A 24,680-nucleotide genomic window follows, 5' to 3' on the forward strand; every position below is an offset into this window, starting at 1 on the left:
AAAAACATTGTGCTCAGTGAAAAACATCAGACTTACCAGAATTGCCAGTTGTATCATTCTATTTACAGAAATGTCTAAAACCAGCAAAGCTTCCTACTTGGCTGCTGCCTGGTTTCAGGGGTGAAAATGAACTGCAAGGCAAGAGCAGAGAACATTTTGCCGTGTTGAAAATGTTTTATATCTTGACTGTTACATCTTGACTGTTTTCCTTTTTGGAACAAAACTAAATTTCACTTAACTATAACTGTGTAACCTCTATATTTTTCTGTACATGCATTTCTAATAGTTCTTTGGAAACAATCTTTTGTTAACAACAAAGGTAGAATATATTCCATTTCCTCAAAAATTTTCTGTCTTTTTTCTGTCCAAAAATGAAAAGAGCAATTTTGTTATCTGTCCTTTCCTTCTGCAGTTTACTTTGCATAATTTCTTTCTGAGAGCTGACGGAAGTGACCAGAGGTATGTGTAAGGACACCCAGAAGTGATTAGACCTTTGTTTCTTATTCTCTTCACATTTTCTTTCTTTTAATTCCTTCATACTACAGTTTCTTCTCTATTCTCATTTCCTTTTTCCTCTTCAAGTTTCTCTCTCAGAACAAATGCAGTGTTAATTCCAAAGCTGCTCATGGGATGCTGGCTGCTTCTCCTCATCTCCTCCCTATTTGTTGAGCAGGAACACAAAATCACTGGAAAACTGATTCGAGCAGATCTGAAAAAAAAAAAAAATGTGGCCTCGTAACTTAGCAAAAGCGTAATAGCCACATGTTGCATGTTGATGATAACATTCTGGGCACTTCGTTACTTCTATTTTGTTTTTCTCCCTGTGTGTGCGTGTGTGTGTGTGTGTTTCCACACCTACATGTGTGACTGTGCAAATATTTGTCTTTGAGAGAGAGAACAGTTTTTGGTTTTCTTTCAGTAGCCAAAGTTTAAAGTATTGCTTTTTCTTTGATTCTATCACTTTTAAGGTGATCTTTCTTAACACAAGACAATAAAGCAATAGTGTCCTAAAGAATGCTGTTGGATTAATCAGTATCAGCCTCTCCTGCAGCTTTGAGTGGATACCAGTTTTGAACCACTAGTGGATGAATCAGAAAACAGCCACTTGAGTAACTTTGTGTTCTGTTGTTCAGATGAAAAAGAAAGTATGTGTTTGTTCTTCAACTTTGAATTTTTATTTCACCAACTTCCTTCCTCTTTGACAAGTCTTTTTGGTCAAGAAGACAGCTGTGATTAACAAGGGTATGACTAATAGATTGTCACATGGTTACTTCTAGTTTGGGAAATGCTGCTTAAACTTTCAGTGACTTTAAAAGTGGTATAACTCTAGTTTTGCATCTGTGCTGTAAAAGCAAGAGTAACATTTTTATATTAAACAAAGTTATAGCTTTTAAGAAAGGTTCTGGAAGATATGACACAAAGCTGCTAGCAGCAAATCAAGAAACGGATTAAAAGAAGAAAGGTAAGAACATTTCTGGTTGTTCAGAATGAGTGTTATTTATCAAAATTGTGATGCATAATGTTAAAGCTTTTGAAGAAAAGAATTAAATTCTGTGCTTTATTATGGGAAACTAGAAAATTCCTTCTTATAACAGGATTGAGATTTGTATATGACTGTTTTGTCTTAATAAATTCACTTACTTTACATTGTCTGCATTATAATGGAGAAGGGTTAACCGTGACTTAAAACTGCTCAAGATTTAGTTTCACTTTCACCAAATATTTTATAAAATACTTGCAAATTTGTTAAATATGATCCTGATACTCATAATTTTCAAAATGTATACATAATATGAAATATTTAGCCAATATTTCTAGTATTTTTAAAGATTGCTTTATTGGATGGTATAAAGACAGACCAGGCTTTAGGAGTACTTAATAGAAAAAATATATCCCTTTCCTACTCTTACTAAGTAATTGCTAGTACTCCGATATCCACGGAGATGTCTTTACCAACCCTAGGAAAGATACGGAAAAAAATGTTCTACAAAATACACTTACAAAACAAGCTAGTAGCACTGGTTTTATTAAATAGCAAGTTCAGATTATGTAAGATCCTAACTAAATCTTTGGGATTTCAACAGGGTTTATTTATGTCGAAATATATGGAGGAGGAACGGCTGAAAATAAGTGCATTCAATACACTATCTATGATTTAGGGACTATGATGAGCTTTAAGCATTTCCCATTTGGCTGAATGTCAACCTACCAGTGTAGGCTACAGTCAAAAAAATTATTGCTGTGGTACGTTAGAACACATACTTTATCCTTCCTCCCTTATTTTAGCCAGTTTTATAATTCTGTCTAAAGTTAAATAAAAGAGGTTTGGGGGTATAAGATCAATATTTCATGGTAGCACAAAATATCATCCTAACCAAAAGCTTTAAGAATGCCTTCCAGCCACTAATAATACTGGTGTAATTTTCTACTTTTAATCAATTGTATAAATTTATACATTGTATATAAATATATTATGTAATATATCTTATATATGAATATATTTTAAGTTACTGAATATAATATATTCAGTATAATATTGTATATATTATATATGTGTATATAATCTGAAATTATGAACATCATTTTAATAGTAGTAATTTAGGGCAGCATAATACAGTTAGTTTTTATATACATTTTAACAGATATTTTATTTGCTCTGCTTATCATAAAAATCATTTATGAATTTTTCTATAGCTATTAGCTAAGAAAAATAATATTTTGTTTGATTTTAAATGCATTGGTCACTCTGTATCTTTCTTATATTTCCTTAGAGATCAGAATCAAACAGAAAATGGTTGAGTCACTGAAACTTCTCTATGGGAAAAACAATTGCAGTCCTTGGCTGTTTAGATTATCAAATTGCATATAGAACTATTTTAGCTACACTGTTAATTAAATCAATTGTTCTTGAACTCTCTGGGGAAGTGTCCTTTTATATATAGCTTCATCAAACATTAAGAAGGCTCAGCAACTTTGAAATTCATGTTTCAATATCAGCTTCAGAGTGGGAGATCACAATTTTTTAGTAGTTTTGAAAGGCAGCTATGCTCACCACATTCTACCAATGCCACTAATTTTTTTCATAACTCATGTAAATAATTGCAGCCTCCTACATAAGTATTGAGAATTCAGTGACAATGAAAACATTCTGGGAAATAATAAAAATAACGGCAGTGAAAACAATTTATACTGAGATTAAAAACTCGATTTCAGAGCTCAGGAATAAATTAAATAGAGAATGAACACATAGCAGGTTTAAATTTGTACCTACATATTCAGAAGTGCAATAATGTTCAATTCATTAGTTATTTAAATAAAATTCATGTCACTTCAAGTCTCCATCTCACTGAGTGGACAGGACAGGTTACTTTCTCTTATTTGGTGGTATTGAGAGTTAGAGGTTTCTTTCAAGTTTATATGAAGTTTCCCAGGTTTTATAAGACACCAAAGTGTTACAATGGTCTTCGGTCATCAGTTTTTACTGATTATCTCTGAGAAGACCATGTTCCAATATCAATGACCTCTTTGGGTCTAGCTCTGCTATTTTGTGCTGCACTTACAACAAAAGCCACACCGTCTCTTTGCCACATTAAAAGTATATCTTTTTTGAAGCTGGGGGTCATCTCTACTTAAGATCTAGCATCTTTGTTGATAGCATCAAGTCCTTATATGCTGATATCTAGCCAACTTTGCAGTGGAAAGGGCTCCTATTTTTCCTTTCCACTGTATTTGTATTTGCAAATTGTGATTTCTCACACGATCAGGATGTGCATTGCCCGTCTTTCTTCCTGTTAGCTCAGAGTTATTTCCTCTTGTTAAAATCCCTCCACAATTCTCAGAAACATTACTTCAATAAGCTAGATTTTTTAAGTTGAAAAGGCCATTGGTTTAGTAAGCAGCTTGGGGTTTTCTTTTCAAAAGTCATTCTGGAAGAAAAAATATCAAAATGGCCTGACTACCTTCTACAAATAAGGGACATGAAACCGACTAAAAAGAAATACTTCTGCTTGCTGCAAATATCAGTAATCTTTACACTCTTAACATACACACCATGATTAAATATTTAAAAACAGGACAACTATAACAAAAGAAAAAAATAGCAAAAGTTACCTTTTATTTAACTAGACTTCCCGTTTTAACTAGACTTTGTAAAAACACAACACATATATGCTCTTTAATTTGGAAAAAATAGAAGTGGATGAAGAGACATAGGATCAAAGGGGGTATGAAAATTCAATTATATGTCACAAATGTTTGATCAAGATTTTAAAATCATGATATCTCTAACATTAATACCCCTCTTTACATTATGCCAATTTATGGGCAGAAAAATTGAAAGACTTATTGACATATTTACTTGATTTGTGGCATGGAAAAGGGGGAACGAGTTCCTGTCTTTTTGATACCTAAGGTTTAAAGAAAATTAATAAATAATTCCTGAAATTAACAAGGTTATATATGAAAGATGATAAAAAACATCATCAGAAAGAGCTTGGACTGAAGTTCTCAACTGAGTCATGTACAATCCCAAAAAAGGATGACCATCATATAAACTTACTCTGTTTCTTCGCTTTCTTGATCATTGCTGTACTAAGATAGGGTGATTACATCTTCAACCTCATTACTCATTATTGTTTCCTTGAGGTTTCCGTTTTCTCATCATTCAATCTTGGTAGATTGTGTTTGTGTAGCAATTTATTCGTATTTTCTAGAATTTCCGATGTTTAGCATATAGTTTTTTATAATAATCTCTAATGATTTTTTGTGTTTGTGTGGTAACAGTTGTTGTTGGTGGTGGTGGTTGTGGTTTGTTTTTAAAAGAGATAGGGTCTTGCTATGTTGCCCAGGCTAGTCTTGAACTCCTGAGCTCAAACAATCCTCCTACTTCAGCCTTCCAAAGTGCTGGGATTACAGGCATGAGCCACCATGCCTGGCCCTATATAATATCAGCTGCTTTGTCTCCATGTTTTTGTTTGTTTGTTTTTGTTTCTGATTTTTTTATTTGAGTTTTTTATATTTTTTCTCTGTCTAGCTAAAGGTTTGTTGATTTTATCTTTTTTATATTTTGTTTATCTTTTCGTAAGACACCAAAGTGTTACAATGGTCTTTGTTCATCCGTTTCTGCTAATTATGTCTGAGAAGACCATGTTCCAATATAAATCACCTCTTTGGGTCTAGCTCTGCGATTTTGTGCTGCACTTACAACAAAAGCCACATCTTTTGTTTTTGTTTCTTTATCTTCTATGTTGTACTTTTAGTCTCATTTCGTTTATTTCTGCTCTGATTTCTATTACTTCTTTTCTTCTACTAATTTAGGTTTTGGTATGTTCTTGCTCTTCTAAATTCTCAGAGGTCATCATTAGGTTATTTATTTGAAGTCTTTCTACCTTTTTTTAAAAAAGCATTTATTACTATAAACTTCCATCTGTGTACTGCTTTTCTGCATACCACAGATTTGGGTTTATTGTGCTTCCATTTTCACTCATTTCAATAAATTTTTAAATTTTTCTTCCTAATTTTGTCATTGACTCTTTGGTTGTTAAGGAGCACGTTATTTAATTCTCATGTATTTGTGTGGTTTCTGAGGTTTCTGAAGTTACTGACTTCTAGTTTTATCCCATTGTGGTAAGAAAAGATATTTGATGTGATTTCTACCCTTTTGAATTTATTGAGACTTTTATTTGGCCTAAAATGTGGTCTATTCTGCAGATCGTCCCATGTACTGATAAAAAGAATGAGTATTCTGCAGCAGCGCTTCTGTACGTGTCATATATTTGGTCAAGCGTGCAGTGTAACTCCAATATTTCCTTGTGATTTCATGTTTAGATGATCTGTCCATTACTGACAGTTAAAGTCTCCTAATATTATTACATTGCAGTCTACCTCTCCCTTTAGATCAATGAATGTTTGCTTTATATACTTGAGAGCTCTGAAGTTGGGTTCATAGATTTTTTAAACTATCATATCCTCTTGCTGAATTGACTCCTCTAGCATTATATAGTGACCTTTGTCTCTTGTTAAAGTAGTCTTCGATTTGTAGTCTATTTTATCTCATATAACTACTCCTGCTTTCATGGTTTCTAGTTGCATGAAATATCTTTGTTCATCCCTTCACTTTCATTCTCTGTGTGCCCTTATAGGTGAAGTGGATTTCTAGTAGGCTGCATACAGTCAGGGTTTTTTTCTTTACCAGTTCAGCCCCTTTATTCCTTTTATAATTTTTATTTTATTTATTTATTTTGTGAGACAGTCTTGCTTTGTTGCCCAGGCTACGGTAAAGTGGCATGATCTTGGTTCACTTCAGCCTCCACCTTTTGGATTCAAGCAATTCTCCTGCCTCAGCCTTCTGTGTAGCCAGGATCGCAGACCTCTACCACCACACATAGCTAAGTTTTGTATTTTTAGTAGAAACAGGGTTTGCTATGTTGGCCAGGCTGGTCTTGAGCTTCTGATCTCAAGTGATCCGCCTCCCTCGGCCTCTCAAAGTTCTGGAATTACAGGCATAAGCCACCTTACCTGGCCTGCATTTTATGCCTTTTAATTGGAGAGTTGACTTCATTTAAATTCAGTGCTATTATTGTTAACTAAGGATTTATTATGGCTATTTCGTTGCTTGTTTTATGGTTGTTTTTAAATTTATCTCTGCTTTCTTTTCTTATGGTCATTCTTTGTGGTCACATAATTTTCTCTGGTAGTATATATTAATTAGGTGCTTTTTATTTTTAGTGACTGTATCATAGGTTTTGTGTTCTGATTACTATGAGGCTTATAAAAACATCTTATAGATATAACAAGTTATTTTAAAGAGATAACAACTTATATAATAAAGAAAAAAATAGAAACAAAACTAACAAATACTTTTACTCCACCCTCATATTTTTTAATATAGTTGTCTCAACTTGCATATTTTTATTGCTTACCTCTTAACAAGTTTCTGCAGCTATTATCGTCTTTGATAGATTTGTCTTCTGATCTTCATACTAGAGATGTGAGTAGATTGTGCATCACAATTATAGTATTAGAGTATTCTGGGTTTGTCTATACATGTAATTTTATCAGCGTATTCTATATACATTCAGCTGTTTTCTTTTTGCATGTTTTTTTCTTCTAGGTTGAAAAACTTTCTTTAGCATTTCTTATAAGATATGACTGGTGGTGGTGAATACTCTCAGTTTTTGCTTGTCTGGGAAAGACCATCTCTTCTTCATATTTGAAGGATGGCTTTGTAGGATACAGTGTTCTTAGATGGCAGGTTTTTATTTTTTTCAGCACTTAGGAAAACATCATCTCTGTTCCTCCTGGCCTGTATGCTTTCCACTGAGAAGTCTGTCGTCAGATAAATTGGAGCTCCTTTAGATGTTATTCGCTTCTCTTGCTGATTTTAGGATCCTCTCTTTGTGCTTGACATTTGAGAGTCGGATTATTTATTATATGCCTAGGGGTAGTCTTGTTTGGGTTGAAATCTGTTTGGTGTTCTCTGACCTTTATCTACCTGAATATCTCCTTCTCAAGATTTGGAATGCTTTCTATTATATTTCTTTGAATAGGTTTTCTACCCCTTGCTCTGGGTGCACTCTCTCTTGAACATCAATAACTCTTAGCCGTGGTCTTTTCCAGTAATTTTTTTATAATAGGTAGGCATTCTTCATTCATCTTTATTCTTTTCTTTCTCCTTTTCTTATATATTTTCCAAAGCCCGTCTTCATGCTCATTATTTCTTCTGCTTTGATCCATTCTCCTGTTGAGAGACCCTAATAAAATTTTCAGTTAAGCAAATGTATTTTTCAGTTCCAATATTTCCTTTTGATATTCAAAAAGTATTTCAATTCCTTTGTTAAATTTCTCTGATAAATTTCTGAATTTTTGTGTGTTATTTTAGAGACCACTGAGTTTTCTTAAAACTACTATTTTGAATGCTTGGTACAAGTGCTCAAATATTGCCATCTCATTAACGTCTGTCTCTGGTTCCAACTTTCTTCATTTGAGAATATCACAGTTCCCTGTTTGCTGTTGTTTCTTATGGGTATGCATCCATATTTTTATGTTGAAGGATTTTATATGGCTTGTTTTGGTTTATAATTGAATATATTTATTTAAGTGTTCCTTGTAATTTACCTGTTGATTGGGGGGGGGGGCTATGTTTCTGCCTCCTTTTTATGACTACATGGTACCTTAACCCATGTTTGCCTTGATCCTAGTAAACAATCAGAGTGCCACCCATACCAAATGGGAGAGGTTCCAAAGGGGTATGCCAGTGGTGTTGGAAGACTGACTAGGATTCCAGCCCACAGGACTTGTGGAACAAACTTCCTATAGCATAATGTTGCTTGGCAGCTCCTCTAAATTGACATCTTCTTTGGCCAAGTAACAGCAGAGTTTCTGGTACTGGGGATGGTAGCCTTGCCCCCCTACTTTGTCTCTGCAGAGATATGTCTCCCTTCAGGGCACCCCTGATTTTCCCAAGTGTTAAGGCAGGTGGGCAAGTTTCCTGCCAGGAAACTCAAGCTGGTGGGGAAGCTGGTTATCCATCTTGATCTCATGTTTTCCAGTATAGAAACAATGTTTCCATGCACTTGGGTACCAGGAAGATTACAGTGAGAGGCATCATAGATATGTCAGTCTAGTTCCCTTATTATCTGTAGGGAGTTTTTGCTTTTTTCACTTTTCTGTGCCTCTAAGGACTGTCTCCTCATATTTGAGTTCTGGGATATTGCTGGTGATAATCACAGCACTGAATTTGTTGTTGTTGCTTTCTGTGGGGGGCATTAAAGCCAATTTGCTTTTATACCATTATTTTGGAACAAGAAGTCTCCTAAATGTTTTTATGTTTATTTTTCAGGTGTTCTGAGCAGACATAAAAAGTATTTTATAATCAGTGCTAATGATATCTAATTATATTGTTGTAATGATCGGTAAGTTATATCCTTTATTGTATTTTTCAGAGCTATCTATATATGATTCTATTCCTTTTTGTCTCAATCATGATCTTTTCTCAGTATCTCATTCTCTTTTCATTATTCATAATAACATTTAATTGGTAACAATTAATCAATTTTGTTAATTACATGACCTACGTAAGGCATCAGGAGATACAAAAATTATTATGGTAAAATTATTTACCATGATAATCTCACTTTTGTTCAACACTTTCTTGTCCATGTTAATGAGTATGTTGACTTCTATGGCTATAGGTTAGTTGTGGCTATTAAAAAACTTTATATAAATATGATCAAAGTTAAATACCTATAAAATACAGTATGCAATTTGCATGAATCATAAATACAAGCACACAATTTGCATGCATCTTTGTATCTTTTTCCTTTTATTCAACATTATGTTGGTGTGATTTTTCAATGTCATAATATATAGCAGAAGTTCATTCTTATAGAAAACATTGAATTTTTTTAATAAAAATGGCCAGATAGTAAATATTTAAGCTTTGTTAGACATACAGCCTCTGCTGCAGCTGCTGAATTCTGCACAGAAACACAGCCATAGAAAATGCATAGACATTGACCATGGCTGTGTGTCAATAAAATTGAACATGGAAATGTAAATATTATAAAATTGTACGTGTCACAAAATATTGTTCCTCTATTAATTATTTTGTTTATTTTTAAAATATAAATTATATTTTTAGCTGGTGGTTGTACAAAAACACAAAGTGAGCTGATTTAGCCTCAGGCTGTATTAGCAGTTGTTTACTATAGTACATTCACTGCTAGGTGTATACCACCATATATTAATCTTTTCACTTGGATGAACATTTGGATTGTGCCACATTTTGACTATTGCAAATTAGATGGTTTTGAACAACTTCATATTTTATATTTGTCTTTTTAATGAATACTGAATATAACTTGAGATATAAGAAGATTTATTAAGCACAGAATATTCATAGATTAACTTAACTATATTTTACCATAAATTGTAGATAATCTCAGCAGAAGTGTATGAGTATGCCAGTTGCTCCATGCCATGTCAATGCCAGAAGTTCTGGACTGAGGCATGGACAATCCCAAAAAGGATGACAGTCATGTATATATATATATATATATATATATATATATATATATATATATTCTGTTTCTTCCCTTTCTTGATCTTTGCTATACTAAAGATAGGAAGATTACATCTTCAACTTCATTACTCATTATTGGTTCATTGAGGTTTTCTGTTTCCTCATGGTTCTATCTTGGTAGATTGTATTTGTGCAGCAATTTATTCATTTTTTCTAGCGTTTCCAATTTTTAACATATAGTTTTTTGTAATAATCTCTGATGATTCTTTGTATTTTTGTGGTATCAGCTGTTGTTGTTCGTGTTGGTGGTATCTTAATAGAGATAGGATCTTGCTATGTTGCCCAGGCTAGTCTTGAACTCCAAGGCTCAAGCAATCCTTCTACCTCAGCCTCCCAAAGTGCTGGGATTACAGGCATGAGCCACCTTGCCTGACCCTATGTGATATAAGCTGTTTTGTCTCCATTTTCTTTTGTTTGATTGTTTTGTTTGTGATTTTATTTATTTCAGTGTTTTTCTATTTTTTCTTCATCTAGTAGAAAGTTTGCTGATTTGTGTATCTTTTTCAAAAAGTGGTTTTTTGTTTTTATTTTCTTGATCTTCTATGCTGTTCTTTTATTCTCATTTTGTTTATTTCTGCTCTGATTTCTATTACTTCTTTTCTTCTACTAATTTGGGTTTTGTTATGTTCTTGCTCTTCTAAATCCTTTGAGGTCATCATTAGGTTATTTATTTGAAGTCTTTCTACCTTTTTTAAAAAAAGCATTTATTACTGTAAACTTCCTTCCATGTACTGCTTTTCTACATACAACAGATTTTGGTTTATTGTGCTTCCATTTTCACTTGTTTCAATAAATTTTTAAAATTTTCTTCTTAATTTCATCATTGACTCTTTGGTTTTTAAGGAGCACGTTATTTAATTTTCATATATTTGTGTAGTTTCTGAGGTTTCTCCAGTTATTGACTTCTAGTTTCATCCCATCGTGGTAGGAAAACATACTTGATATGATTTCTACTTTTTTTTTAAATATATTGAGATCTGTTTTTGGCCTAAAATGTGTGGTCTATTCTGCAGATTGTCCCATGTACTGATAAAAAGAATGAGTATTCTGCAGCAGTGCTTCTGTACGTGTCAGTTGGATATATTTGGTCAAGCGTGCAGTGTAACTCCAATATTTCCTTGGTGATTTCCTGTTTAGATGATCTGTCAGTTACTGAGAGTGGAGTGTTAAAATCTCCTAATATTATTACATTGCAGTCTACCTCTCCCTTTAGATCAGTGAATGTTTGCTTTATATTTTTGGGAGCTCTGGTGTTGGGTCTATAGATTTTTAGAACTGTCATATCTTTTGATGAAATGACCCCTTTAGCATTATATGGTGACCTTTGACTCTTTTTAAAGTAGTCTTTGATTTGTAGTGTATTTTATCTGATATAAGTATAGCTATCCCTGCATTTCTTTTGTTTGTTTGATTTTTGTTTTTTGGGGGTTTTGTTGTTGTTGTTGTTGTTTGGGGTGGGGGACAGTCTTGCTATGTTGCCCAGGCTGGAGTACAGTGACATGATCTTGGCTCACTGCAACCTCCACCTTTTTGATTCAAGCAATTCTCCTCTCTCAGCCTCCTGTGTATCAAGGATTACAGGCATCCACCATCACACCTACCTAAGTTTTGTTTTTTCAGTAGAAACGGGGTTTTGCTATGTTGGCCAGGCTGATCTTGAGCTCTTGACCTCATGTGATCCGTCTGCCTTGGCCTCCCAAAGTTCTAGGATTACAGCCACACGCCACTGTACCCGGCCTGCATTTTATGCCTTTTAATGGGAGAGTTGACTTCATCTAAATTCAGTGTTACTATTGTTAAGTAGGGATTTATTGTGGCTATTTTGTTGCTTGTTTTATGGTTTTTTTTAAATTTATCTCTGTTTTCTTTTCTTATCATTCTTTGTGGTCATATAATTTTCTCTGGCAGTATATATTAATTAGGTGCTTTATATTTTCAGTGACTCTATCATAGGTTTTGTGTTGTGATTACTATGAAGCTTATGAAAACATCTTATAGATATAACAAGTTATTTTAAAGAAATAACAACTTATATCATAAAGAAAAGAATCGAAACAAGGTAACAAATACTTTTACTCCACCCTCACACATTTTTTAATTTAGTTGTCTCAACTTGCATATTTTTATTGCTTACCTCTTAACAGGTTTCTGCAGCTATTATTGTCTTTGATAGATTTGTCTTCCGGTCTTCATACTATAGATGTCAGTAGATGTGCATCACAATTATAGTTTTTAGAGTATTCTGGGTTTGTCCATACATGTAATTTTATCAGTGTATTCTATATATATTCAGCTGTTTTCTTTTTGCATATTTTTTTCTTTCAGGTTGAAAAGCTTTCTTTAGCATTTCTTATAAGATATGACTGGTGGTGGTGAATACTCTCAGTTTTTGCTTGTCTGGGAAAGACTATCTCTTCTTCATATTTAAAGGATAGCTTTGTAAAATACAGTGTTCTTAGATGGCAGGTTTTTATTTTTTTCATCACTTAAGAAAACATCAGGGAGAGAGATCCAAGATGGCTGATCACTAACAGCTCAGGATTGTAGCTCCCAGTGAAAGCACAGAGAACGAGAGGATGCCACACTTTCAGATGAATTTTTGTTGCTCACAAACCAGAAGATTCCCAGCGGAGGAGCCCCTCGGGTCGCCAGTGTGACTCTTGTGGCTGGTGTGGTGGTTTTGCCGGTGCCTGGGCACTGCGGTTCTTGGTGCGGAGTCAGAAAAGCACCATCAATCTTAACACTGCTGTTTTAGCCAGTGTAGTGGGTTGCTCAGATTCCAGCACTGGGAATCAACAAGTTGGTCATCCACTCAGAAACCTATTTAGAAAGTTGGTAATTACAAAGACGACAGACGGATAAATTTATAACAAAGGAAAGAAACCAGCCTAAAAAAGCTGAGAATACCCAAAATCAGAACGCCTCTCCCTCTACAGGGGATCAGAGTTCCTCATCAGCAACGGGACAAGGCCTGATGGAGAACAAGTGTGTTCCATTAACAGAAGTAGGCTTCAAAAGGTGGATAATAAGAAACTTCTGTGAGTTAAAAGAACTTGTTCTAACCCAATGCAAAGAAACTAAGAAATTTGAAAAAAGGTTTGATGAAATGCTAAGGAGAATAGACAATATAGAGAGGAATATAAGTGAATTAATGGAGCTGAAAAACACAACACGAGAACTTCACAAAGTATGCACAAGTTTTAACAGCCAAATTGATCAAGCAGAAGAAAGGATATCAGAGGTCGAAGACCAATTTAATGAAATAAAACAAGAAGACGAGATTAGAGAAAAAAGGATAAAAAGGAACGAGCAAAGTCTCCAAGAAATGTGGGACTATGTGAAAAGACCTAATCTACGTTTGACAGGTGTACCTGAATGTGACAAAGAGAATGAATCCAAGCTGAAAAAATATTCTTCAGGATATTATTCAGGAAACTTTCCCAGCCTAGCAAGGCAGGACAATATTCAACGCCAGGTAATACAGAGAAAGATATTCCACAAAGATATTCCTCAAGAAGACCAACTTCAAGGCACATAATCATCAGATTCACCAGGGTTGAAATGAAGGAGAAAATACTAAGGGCAGCCAGAGAGAAAGGTCAGGTTACCCACAAAGGGAAGCCTATCAGACTCACAGCAGATCTCTAAGCAGAAAGCCTACAAGCCAGAAGAGAGTGGGGACCAATATTCAACATCCTTAAAGAAAAGAACTTTCAACCCAGAATTTCATATCCTGCCAAACTAAGCTTCATAAGTGAAGGAAAAATAAAATCTTTTGTGAACAAGCAAGCACTGAGAGATTTCATCACCACCAGGCCTGCTTTACAAGAGCTTTTAAAAGAACCACTACACATAGAAAGGAACGACCAGTATCAGCCTTTCCAAAAATATACCAAAAAGTAAAGAGCATCAACATAATCAAGAATTTACAACAACTAATGGGCAAAAGAGCCAGCTAACATCAAATGGCAGTATTAAGCTCACATATATTATTATTAATCCTAAATTTAAATCGACTAAATCCCCCAATCAAAAGACAGAGCCAAACCCCATCGGTATGCTGCATCCAGACCCATCTCACATGCAAGGATACAAAAGACTCAAAACAAAGGGATGCAGAAAGATTTACCAACCAAATGGAGAGCACAAATAAATAAATAAATAAAAAGCAGGAGTTGCAATTCTTGCCTCTGATAAAATAGACTTTAAAGCAACAAACATCAAAAGAGGCAAAGAAGGACATTACATAACGGTAAAAGGATCAATGCAACAAGAAGAGCTAACAATCCTAAATATATACACACCCAATACAGGAACACCCATATATATAAGACTTACAAAGAGACTTAGACTCCCACACAATAATAGTGGGACATTTCAACATCAGTATTAGACAGATCAAGACAGAAAATTAACAAGGATATGCAGGACTTGAACTCAGATCTGGAACAAGTAAACTTAATAAACATTTATAGAACTCTCCATTTTAAATACACAAAATACACACTCTTATTAGCAACACATCACACCTACTTACAGGTTTAAATGAAATATTGGTTGGCTGCTTTTTTGTTATTTTCTTCCCTCACTTTTTCCTGTCTCCAATATTAAGGACAATTATTGGTATAAAAGAGGTTTTCAATACCCATTTTTAGACTGCATTCTAGCCTGGACAATAAAGCAACACTTCCATTCTCTCTCCCTCTTCCTCTTCCTCTTTCTTCCTCTCTTTCAGCATGCTGCTGCTCAGTAGCCCCTCTAAGTTGACAACTTCTTTGGCCAAGTAATAGAGCAGAGTTTCTGGTACTGGGGATGGTAGTCCTTCCTCATCACTTTGTCTCTGCTTGTCCTCAGAGGTATATCTCTCTTCAGGCATGCCCGATGTTTCTCAAGAGTTAAGGCAGGGACAAGTTTCCTGCCAGAGAAGTCCAGCTTGTGGGAAAGCTGGTTATCCATCTTAATCTCACATTTTCCAGTATAGAAATGATGTTGCCATGCACTTGGGTACTGGGAAGATTGTGAGGAGGGGCCTCATGGATATGGAAGTCTAGTTCTTTTATTATCCGTACAGAGTTTTTTGTTTGTCTTTTCAGTTTTCTGTGGCTCCAGGAACTGTCTCTTTCTCGTATTTGAATTCTGGGATATTGCTGGTGACAATCCCAGCACTAATTTGTTTTTGTTGTTGTTGTCGTTGTTGTTGTTTTCTGAACGTTGGCTTTCATTAAAGCCAACTTGCTTTTGTGCCATCATTTTGGAGCCAGAAATCTCCTAAATGTCTTTATTTTTATTTTTCAGGTTTTATGAGTAGACATAAAAAGTGTTTCATAATTGGTGCTATTTTAATAATATCTAATGTTATTACTGTACTAATAGGTAAGTTACATTCTTTATTTTGTTTTTCAGGATATTCTATGTGTGATCCTATTCCTTTCTGTCTTAATTATGATCTCTTCTCAGTATCTCATTCTTTTCCCATTATTCATGATAACATTTAATTGGTATCAATGAATATATTTTATTAATTACATGATGAAATGCCAACTAGAAAAACCAGCTTAAAGAAGAATATAAATGACTTGATGGAGCTGAAAAACACAGCATGAGAACTTTGCAAAGCATGCACAAGTTTCAATAGCTGAATCGATCAAACAGAAGAAAGGGTAGCAGAGATTGAACACCAACTAAATGAAATAAAACACAAAGGCAAGATTAGAGAAAAGAGTGAAAAGAAATGAGCAAAGCCTCCAAGAAATATGGGATTATGTGAAAAGACCTAATCTACATTGGATCAGTGTACCTGAATGTTATGGGGAGAATGAATCCAAGCTGGAAAACACTCTTCAGGATATTATCCAGGAGAACTTCACCAAGCTAGGAAGTCAGGCCAAAATTCAAACCCAGGAAATACAGAGAACACCACAAAGATATTCCTCAAGAAGAACAACCCCAAGGCACATAATTGTCAGATTCACCAGGGTTGAAATGAAGGAAAAAATGCTAATGGCAGCCAGAGAGAAAGGTTGGGTTACACAAGGGAAGCCCATCAGACTAACAGTGGATCTCTTGGCAGAAACCCTACAAGCCAGAAGAGAGTGGGGGCCAATATTCAACATCCTTCAAGAAAAGAACTTTCTTTCTTTTTTTGAGATGGAGTTTCGCTCTTGTTACCCAGGCTGGAGTGCAATGGCGCGATCTCGGCTCACCGCAACCTCCGCCTCCTGGGTTCAGGCAATTCTCCTGCCTCAGCCTCCTGAGTAGCTGGGATTACAGGCACGCGCCACCATGCCCAGCTATTTTTTTGTATTTTTAGTAGAGACGGGGTTTCACCATGTTGACCAGGATGGTCTCAATCTCTTGACCTCGTGATCCACCCGCCTTGGCCTCCCAAAGTGCTGGGATTACAGGCTTGAGCCACTGCGCCCGGTTTTTTTTTTTTGTTTTTTTGTTTTTTTTTTTAGAAAATAGGCTTTAAACCAAATCAGCATCCTATTTCTAACTGGTAGCTGGATCAATGCCTTTAGAGTGAATACGGAAAAACTAACACCGTATCTCATCCTCAAGGTCTGTTTCCTTAGAATTATGTTTGGTACCAAAAACTGATTCAGTCTGGGTATGTTCCAGAAAACAAACACATATTATGAGAATAAGGCTTTAATATAGAAATTAGGGATAACATGAATGTGGGAAGATCTGGGACTGATGCATAACTGAAGCCTGGGGCTGTGTAGCTGAAAGAGAAATGATGACTAATAATGTTGACGCAATGCACTAACGCATTTGGAAGAAAGCCTAAGAAGCTAACAAGACTGCAACAGGGGAACACATGGAAAGACCTGTGAAGTTCCTATGCTCATGGTCTACCGAAATTATATCTTCTTCTTTACTTCCAAATCTCATGTGAGTTCCATTCAATGGCTAGCACAAGGCTATACAGCGATGGTGATACCTAGCTGACAACAAACGATTCAACTTACTTTGTATTTTGTTTTATTATTTTTGTTACTTCTTTGTAGATTAGATCATGTATCTAGATTCATTACTGATTAATACAAATTATTATTTGGATTACTCTTAGATAATGCTAGAATTTCATTTTGTTTCATTTACCCAGAAATGGAAAGGGTACCCTACTCAAGTAGAATCATTCTGGTGGCTCCTGGGAAGCCTATATATCACTGAAGTTGAAGTTGAAAGAAATTTAAATGCCGTGATATATCCTAAACTACTGTCATTTGACCTAACAGGACAAGACATAAAATTTTTTCAACCTGTCATGTGATAGTTATACAAATTTCATAGTGACCATAATCTTTTACATTAAAATCCTGTGTCCAGTGATCTCAAAATACATATTATTCTATATAGTCCTTAAGATATATATTTGTCTCATTTCCAGTTAAACCAACTCCAGATTCTCAAAGATTTTGCCCATATGATTGGATTGGTTTCCAAAACAAATGCTATTATTTCTCTAAAGAAGAAGGAGACTGGAATTCAAGTAAATACAACTGTTCCACTCAACATGCTGTCCTAACCAAAATTGACAGCAACGAAGAAATGGTAAGTAATGTACTATACATTCTTTGTGAATTATCTTGAGTTGGAACATTAGAAATATTCAAATACCATTAAAATTTTGCAATCTTTTCCCTCATGCCTACCTATGCACAATATTGAAGGTGTTAATATGCCATGTGACATAAAGGTAAAAAACCTAGTGGTACTTTGAAGAATATAAGACTGACATCAAGTGGTAGACTTAGTAACTATCTTTATTTTAAAGAGTGTACATAGAACACAATGTTTGGAAACCTTTTAAGAGCCAGTACTCCACCAAAAAAGGAAAATTGTTTGAGGAAGGAGAGGCTTCTCCATTCTACTTCCTGAGAGAAACTTTGCTCTGACTTCCCCATTTTGTTTTGCTGCCTGTCTCTGAGGTCCCATGCAGCTTCCATTGGAACACTCTCCACCAGTAATGCAATAAAGAGGAAAATCAAAGTTTCCTCCTACACCAGAGTATAAATTTTCGGTGAGCATGACCATGTCTTCTCTGAAATTTTATACTTATCATTAACTGCACAAAATCAGGTACAAATGAAAAGTCTAACGAATCCTTGTTGAATAAATTTTGATTTACATGACAAAATCTTTATGAGTAAAGAGGTTCTCCAAGAACTTTAAAACGGGATTCTAAAACCACACCTCTGCATTCGTGAAATTTGTTCTTTCCCCTAGTCACTTATATTGTAAACATATATTTTTACTTACCTTTGTTTGGTCTCTTTAAGAATGAAAAGAAAGTATAAGAGGTAATCTAGCTTGATTAAAAATATTTTGTGCAAATAATTGGCTACTGAGAAGTAATTCAGTGAAAAGCAGGATAGCACAAGAGTCCACCTTGTTAAAAGACAGTTGTGTGTTGCCTTTGTGGTAAACAAAGTTTATTTACGCGATCTGCCTGAAGATCGGTTCAAATTTAAAGGCATGTGAATCAGACAGGGCCAGTTTATAGGTCAGTGCAAGGAAACAAAACTATTTTGCAAGAAACAAAAGGTAATAAGATGTTGAAAACTAGATGGATTAGGAGTAAATACTGTAAATCAAGAATTAAAGTGCGCACTTCACGTCATAGGGCTTCTTTAGTTAATAGTATTGCTGCTGAATTTTGCAAGACTTGAAAATGAACATTCTGAGAAATCCTCTGACTGTTCTTTACAGTTCCTCTTGGGGGAAAGAAAAGCTATGCAAGCAGCAAGATGGAAAAATAATGAATGTTAATAAAAGGAAACATGAAGAAATGTAAAGACAATCAATATTAGAATAAGTATATTCACTATAGGAATATTGTCAGTGAAGACTGACTAAATAGTGAGGATCATGAAATGTAAAGACCCGAAGTACATAAAAATAATCTGTTTTAAAGTTAAAAGAAATCTTCAAATGTATCAGGGAATAATGCTTGTATTGTTTGGATGAAGAAAAAACACTGATCATAAAATATCCTAATATATTTTGAAGATCACAGGTTACTACTATGTAATATATACATTGGCAAAATTTAAGTGACAAACAGAATGAAGTAAAGCTGTCTGTGGAGTGGAGAAGAAATTTACATAAGAATAATGGATTATTTAAAAGAGTTTAAATGTATATTTTAATTACAAAATAATATGAGATAAAGTTTGTCTTACAAAATACTTTTATATCTATTTCCACCTATTTAGAATTATTTCAGTTCTAACAAAGGGCTAAAATGGGGCAAGCTTTTACTGAACAAATAATGTTAACATTTTTCATAGAGCAGGCCTGGGAAACACAGCTCCCAGTTCCCTGTCACCAAGACCACTCAAGCTCTCTCCTGAAGCCTTTCCCGAAGTTCCTTCCTGAGTCTAGGCTATGAATTACCCTCTTTTCCTTGGGCATCTGCATTTACATGGAATATTCTACTCCTCTATTGGAGCACATTCTGTATCAAAGTTTCCCTTAAAGACTAATATTTATTTTCTGTAAATTCCAATTTCACATTGTATTCATTACACTCACAACTTCTCCATATCTAGTAGAATATTTTCTAACATTATGTTTACATTATTTTCCTCACTATAAATTAAGGCCTTTGAATGTACGACAGTGTTTTTATTAATCTGTTTATTTGTAAATCCAAACTTAGCCCAACTGATTAATTTTTTTCAAATTGGTTTATGCAATGCTGTGAAGATAGTGTATTAAAATGCCAAAAGCTACAGGCGTCACTGTTGGGGTAGATGGGATTTGACTACAGGATTGTGATTTGGCCTAACTCCTTTATATTTGTCTTAAATTGAAAAGTAGAGTGATACAATGTGAAGCTTATAGTTTCCAAGCCATTTAGCAGCAGAGTAGCCTCAAGGACTTTCTCATATAATTCTATGATTAAAGAAAAATGTCGAGGTTATTAGTAAGTTAAACAATGCATCAGCAAGAGAAATGTCAGGAAAAAACATTGTATTTATTTCTGAATGATGTATTTGGAAATTTAAATGTTTAGCAGAAAAATAAAATTTGATAATTAGATTCTAAAGAAACTGGATATATGAGGGTGTGTGTGTGTATGTGCGTGGAGTGTTTACATATGCAGTTTGTGGAGATAAACTGAAGTAAGAAATAAGACTAAAATGAAGCTACTACTGTTTACTGGGAAGTGGACAAAGAGTATAATAAATATCTGGTAATTAGAAATGCTATGCAAGGACTCAGTTTCAAACCTTGGCTTTCTAGTAGCTTACAGTTTGGAAATTGTGAAGGGATAGATATTCAAATTGAATATTTATCAATTTGGAATCATATCTAAAGAAAATGTATCTCACATATTTTTTTCACAAATCAGAAAACCTAAGGTCAGAGAAAAAACAAAGCAGTTTAAAAAAAAATTCCATAGCTATTTTCTAGTGAAGCCAGGAGTTGAGCTGTTGTTGCCTTGCACGTCGCAACCTACAGAACAGGAGGTACACAATAGGTTGTAGTAAAAATTGACGCGTATGATTTTGAAATTCATTTTGTCTCTAAAGGATTTTCTTAGGCGACACAAATGCAGTTCTGATCACTGGATTGGGCTGAAGATGGCAAAAAATCGAACAGGACAATGGGTAGATGGAGCTAAATTTGAGAATTCGTGAGTTTCTTTCTTTCTGGAATAACTTAAATTTAGATAGTGCAGCCTTCTCTAGGACTTATGCTTTAGCTAAATTTCTCTATAAATTTAGAAATTTGTACATGTTACTAAGATGAAGGAGATATTAAGTATATATTGAGATTTACTTAAGGAATCAACCATGAAGGTTGGAAATTAAGATATAAGGGAACAAATCTCCTAGTTGGCTATTTTGAAAATAAAGACCTGAGATTCATATACACAACTACCTCCACCCCAATTTGAACTTTTGTCTAATTATAAACTTCTTGTCCAATTATATGCCTCTTCTTTAAACTTTTTATTGCCGATTTTCCGATGTCTTTTACAGATCAGTTTCAATTTGATGTTCATTTTAATCTGGTTTCATTTGCAATTTCACTATTACGCAATTTGTCCTGGACTTCACATCTTAGCGTTATAATTTGGAAAATATGTGTACACACCCTAAATGGTGACTCTCAGTCACTTAGCCACTTAGTTTATGTTTCTCAATAGAAACACTACTGACATTTTGTGCTGAATACTTCTCTGTCGTGGAAAAGGGGTACTTTTCTTTGTGCATTGTAGGATGTAGGCAGCATCCCTGGATTCTACCCACCAGATGACAGAAACTATCCACCCTACTCAACCTCTTCCTCCATTTGTAACAATAAAAAAAATCTCCAGATATTGTCAAGTGTTTCTTGGTTTGGAAGCAAAATCACCCCTAACTGAAAACCATTGGTTTATATGAACTGGTAGCTCCACTGATTACATGTAACTAACCTAATGCCAGTTTAACACAGACAAATTCTTGGAAAAGAAACTCTTTTGATCCAAACTAGTATAGGTATCTCAACACTACTAGCAAGAGAGAACTGTGCCATAGCATACCTTTCAGCACTTTAGACAGGGAGAATCTTTGTTTAAGGCTGTCAGTGGGCAAGGAAGAAATCACATGACTACATAATGGCTAATTCCTTTGTTGCAGGTTTGTCGTGAAAGGGAGTGAAGGATGTGCCTACCTCAGTGACGATGGTGCAGCAACAGCTAGATGCTACACAGAAAGAAAATGGATTTGCAGGCAAAAAATACACTAAGTTAATGTCTTAGATAACAGGGAAACAAAAAGTAAGATTATTAAGGATGAAACAAACAAGAATTGTTTTAATTAAACAAAGTTGAAGTTTTGTATCTGTCTGGTTAATTTATTCCTATGAATCAGGCTACACATAAAACCCACTTCAAACACTGGCAAAAATGGTTACAGGTATTCTGCTGAGTTTTTTTTTTTTTTTTTTTTTTTTAACTTTAAGCCTGAAAATGATTTTGGAGCTCAAGGATAGACATGGCACTTTGACAGGACTTTCATATCCAAATCTGAAACAATATGAGTACCAGAATAGGAGATTATAACCTATTAAACAAAATGTAAAACTGAGAGTCCACAAAGATATAACCGGAAAGATGAAGTACCTTCTGACAGAGCAAGAATTGCACTGAACAATGTCACACAGACAATGGCTATTTTATCCAAGACTATTACCACAGGGAAAAGTCTGAACTAAAATTTTAGTTCAGTCTGAACTAAAATCTCTTGACATGCCTTTAAACTTTGAGAATCCATTTGTAACTAAATTTATCTAGGTGATTTTGTTTAATGCCAAATACACAAAAACCAATTAAAACTATTTAGTTCAGTGTGAACTAAAATCTGCCAAAATAAAATGGGGTGGGGCGTTAAGAGTGAAGGTGAGGAGGAGATCATACACATCCACGTTTGCTAATTGGCTTTACCCAAAAGAAAATTAAACTTTCTTTGATCTGCAAAAGCTGATGAAACAAATGAGGTCATTCTTGTCATATGCAACTAAAGCAGAGTAGACTGGCCAGGGGGAAAAAGCACTCAGGGCACATAGCATCGCTTCAGAAATATAATTCTCCACAAACCTAGCTGCTAAATGGCCTGTTGCAGCCTAAAACCAGTTTTATCTAACAGCTACTAAAATAACTTGCTGTGACTGCAAGACTGGTTTTACCCACCACTGTCACACACCAATCAGAACTTGCCAGCTCCTCAAAACTTTACTAGAGCCAGTAAATTTTCTTTCAAAACAATACGTAACTTTCTTTTTTTAATAACACCTCCAATCTTTGTTTTGTTCTTTAGACAAACCAAAGACCCCCTGGTCCCTGCGTTTAGGCCAAATTACAATTCTCACCTCTCTAATAAAACATTTTAAATGCAGAGATCTGTCCCTATATTTTATTTTGATTTTGACCTACTTGGTGTCAAGCTGTGTTCCAAAGCTGATTCAGTTTGGGAGAATCACTGGTCCACAGCGCTAGGGCATGACATACTTAACAGGGACTCACTGACTCCCATGACTCTACTGCTTCTGCAGGTTGCCTCATTTCTCCCTGGTGAGTCTCTTGGACTCAACTCCCAATTTTAGTTGACTTCTGTTTTATTTGGATTTTGGTTGGAGATGTCTTTCTACCTCTGATTGGGAGATCTCCTGTTAGGGAGGACTATCTTCCTCCTCGCAGATTTCAGCTGGGAGGTCTGGGTGACAGGATTTCTCTTTTCAGGTTGAAGCCTCGACAACAGCATTTTTCTTTTTTCCTTCAGTTGGAGAAGGCAGCTGATCTTCCTTCTTGGGTTTATTTGGCCTTTTCATAATCAGTGCTTGCATTTAATTGGCTTTTGTGTATTTGGCATTAAATAAAATCACCTAGATAAATCTAGTTACAAATGGATTCTCAAAGTTTAAAGGCATGCCAACATATTTTCTGGGACTCCAGCTGGTAACATATTCAAATATTGCAGAGACCATTCAACAGTCTATTCTTAAATCTAAACTAAAAGACCACAGCTATAAAATTCTGTACTCCAAATAAGCCTCATATCTTAATTGAGTGCCTTGCTACAAAACACTATCTTAAAGCTAGCTGACATGTTTTCCTCTCCAGGGCTTTCCCTTTCTCTTGTAATTTGTCCTCTTTATCTTTCTCTAAGCTAAACTGTTTTTCCAAGCTCCTCAGATATTCTGGTATACTGGTTATGTACGCAGAAACACTTGGGGCCAGGCACGATGGTTAACACCTGTAATCTCAGCACTTTGGGAGGCCGAGGCGGGCAGATCACGACATCAGGATATCGAGATCATCCTGGCCAACACGGTGAAACCGTCTCTACTAAAAACACAAAAATTAGCCAGGCATAATGGTGCATGCCTGTAGTTCCAGCTACCCGGGAGGCTGAGGCAGGAGAATCACTTGAACCCAGGAGACAGAAGTTGCAGTGAGCTAAGATGGCACCACTGCACTCCAGCCTGGAGACAGATTGAGACTCTGTCTCAAAAATCAAAACAAAACAAAACAAAACAAACCAGAACAAAACAAAAATGCTTGAACACTTGAAAGTCAGAAAAGATAAAATAAAATCATTTTTATTTTTATGCTGTTTCTTAAAAGCAAATGGTGAAATTCCCATGTAAGAGACACTTTTCTTGTACTAAAAGGAATAGCAACATTATTATAACGGAAGACAAGTAGTTGAGACCAAGAAAATACAATATGAACCTTGTTAAAATCTTTTGGGAGCCTCCTCACATGATTGAGTCACATTCTCAAAATTAACTATTCCTTGTCTGATCCAAAATGTTAGTAACCGACTCAACTGTCTGTCTCCAAAATTTAGTTCACGGCCTTTGTAAAATTGCTTCTTGACAAAGCCAAACTAAAAGAAAAACTTAAGATTTAACCTTATCCCATTTTGTCAAAGAAAAAAAAGATTTAGACTCAAATGTTTTTAATCAACTGATGAGTTAATATGTTTTACTATCTTATGACTGAAATCTAAGCTATAAGATCTCTTTCTCTATATAGGTATATGTTTAGAAGTGTTTCTACATATGTACATAAATTACATTATATATTAAGTCT

At 34.9% G+C, this 24,680-nt stretch overlaps 1 protein-coding gene across 3 annotated transcripts; it reads left to right on the forward strand.

Annotated features, from left to right (window-relative positions):
* Positions 1-964: 964 nt before the first annotated feature.
* On the forward strand, positions 965-21,922 carry CLEC2B (C-type lectin domain family 2 member B). 3 transcript variants are annotated; one of them, XM_074403304.1, is made up of 7 exons: positions 966-1,462; positions 8,840-8,912; positions 12,021-12,140; positions 15,377-15,454; positions 17,478-17,641; positions 20,629-20,732; positions 21,724-21,922. In XM_074403304.1, the coding sequence occupies exons 4-7, from the start codon at positions 15,382-15,384 to the stop codon at positions 21,830-21,832; spliced, it is 450 nt and encodes a 149-aa protein (XP_074259405.1). In that variant the 5' UTR covers positions 966-1,462; positions 8,840-8,912; positions 12,021-12,140; positions 15,377-15,381; the 3' UTR covers positions 21,833-21,922. The 3 variants fall into 3 exon arrangements, with proteins under 3 accessions (XP_010343377.3, XP_074259405.1, XP_010343378.3); XM_010345075.3 differs by lacking the exon at positions 12,021-12,140 and having other exon boundaries at positions 965-1,462; XM_010345076.3 differs by lacking the exons at positions 12,021-12,140; positions 15,377-15,454 and having other exon boundaries at positions 972-1,462.
* The last annotated feature ends 2,758 nt before the right edge of the window (positions 21,923-24,680 follow it).

Source organism: Saimiri boliviensis, chromosome 7 (genome assembly GCF_048565385.1).
Source record: "Saimiri boliviensis isolate mSaiBol1 chromosome 7, mSaiBol1.pri, whole genome shotgun sequence".
NCBI classification, from domain to species: Eukaryota; Metazoa; Chordata; class Mammalia; order Primates; family Cebidae; genus Saimiri; species Saimiri boliviensis.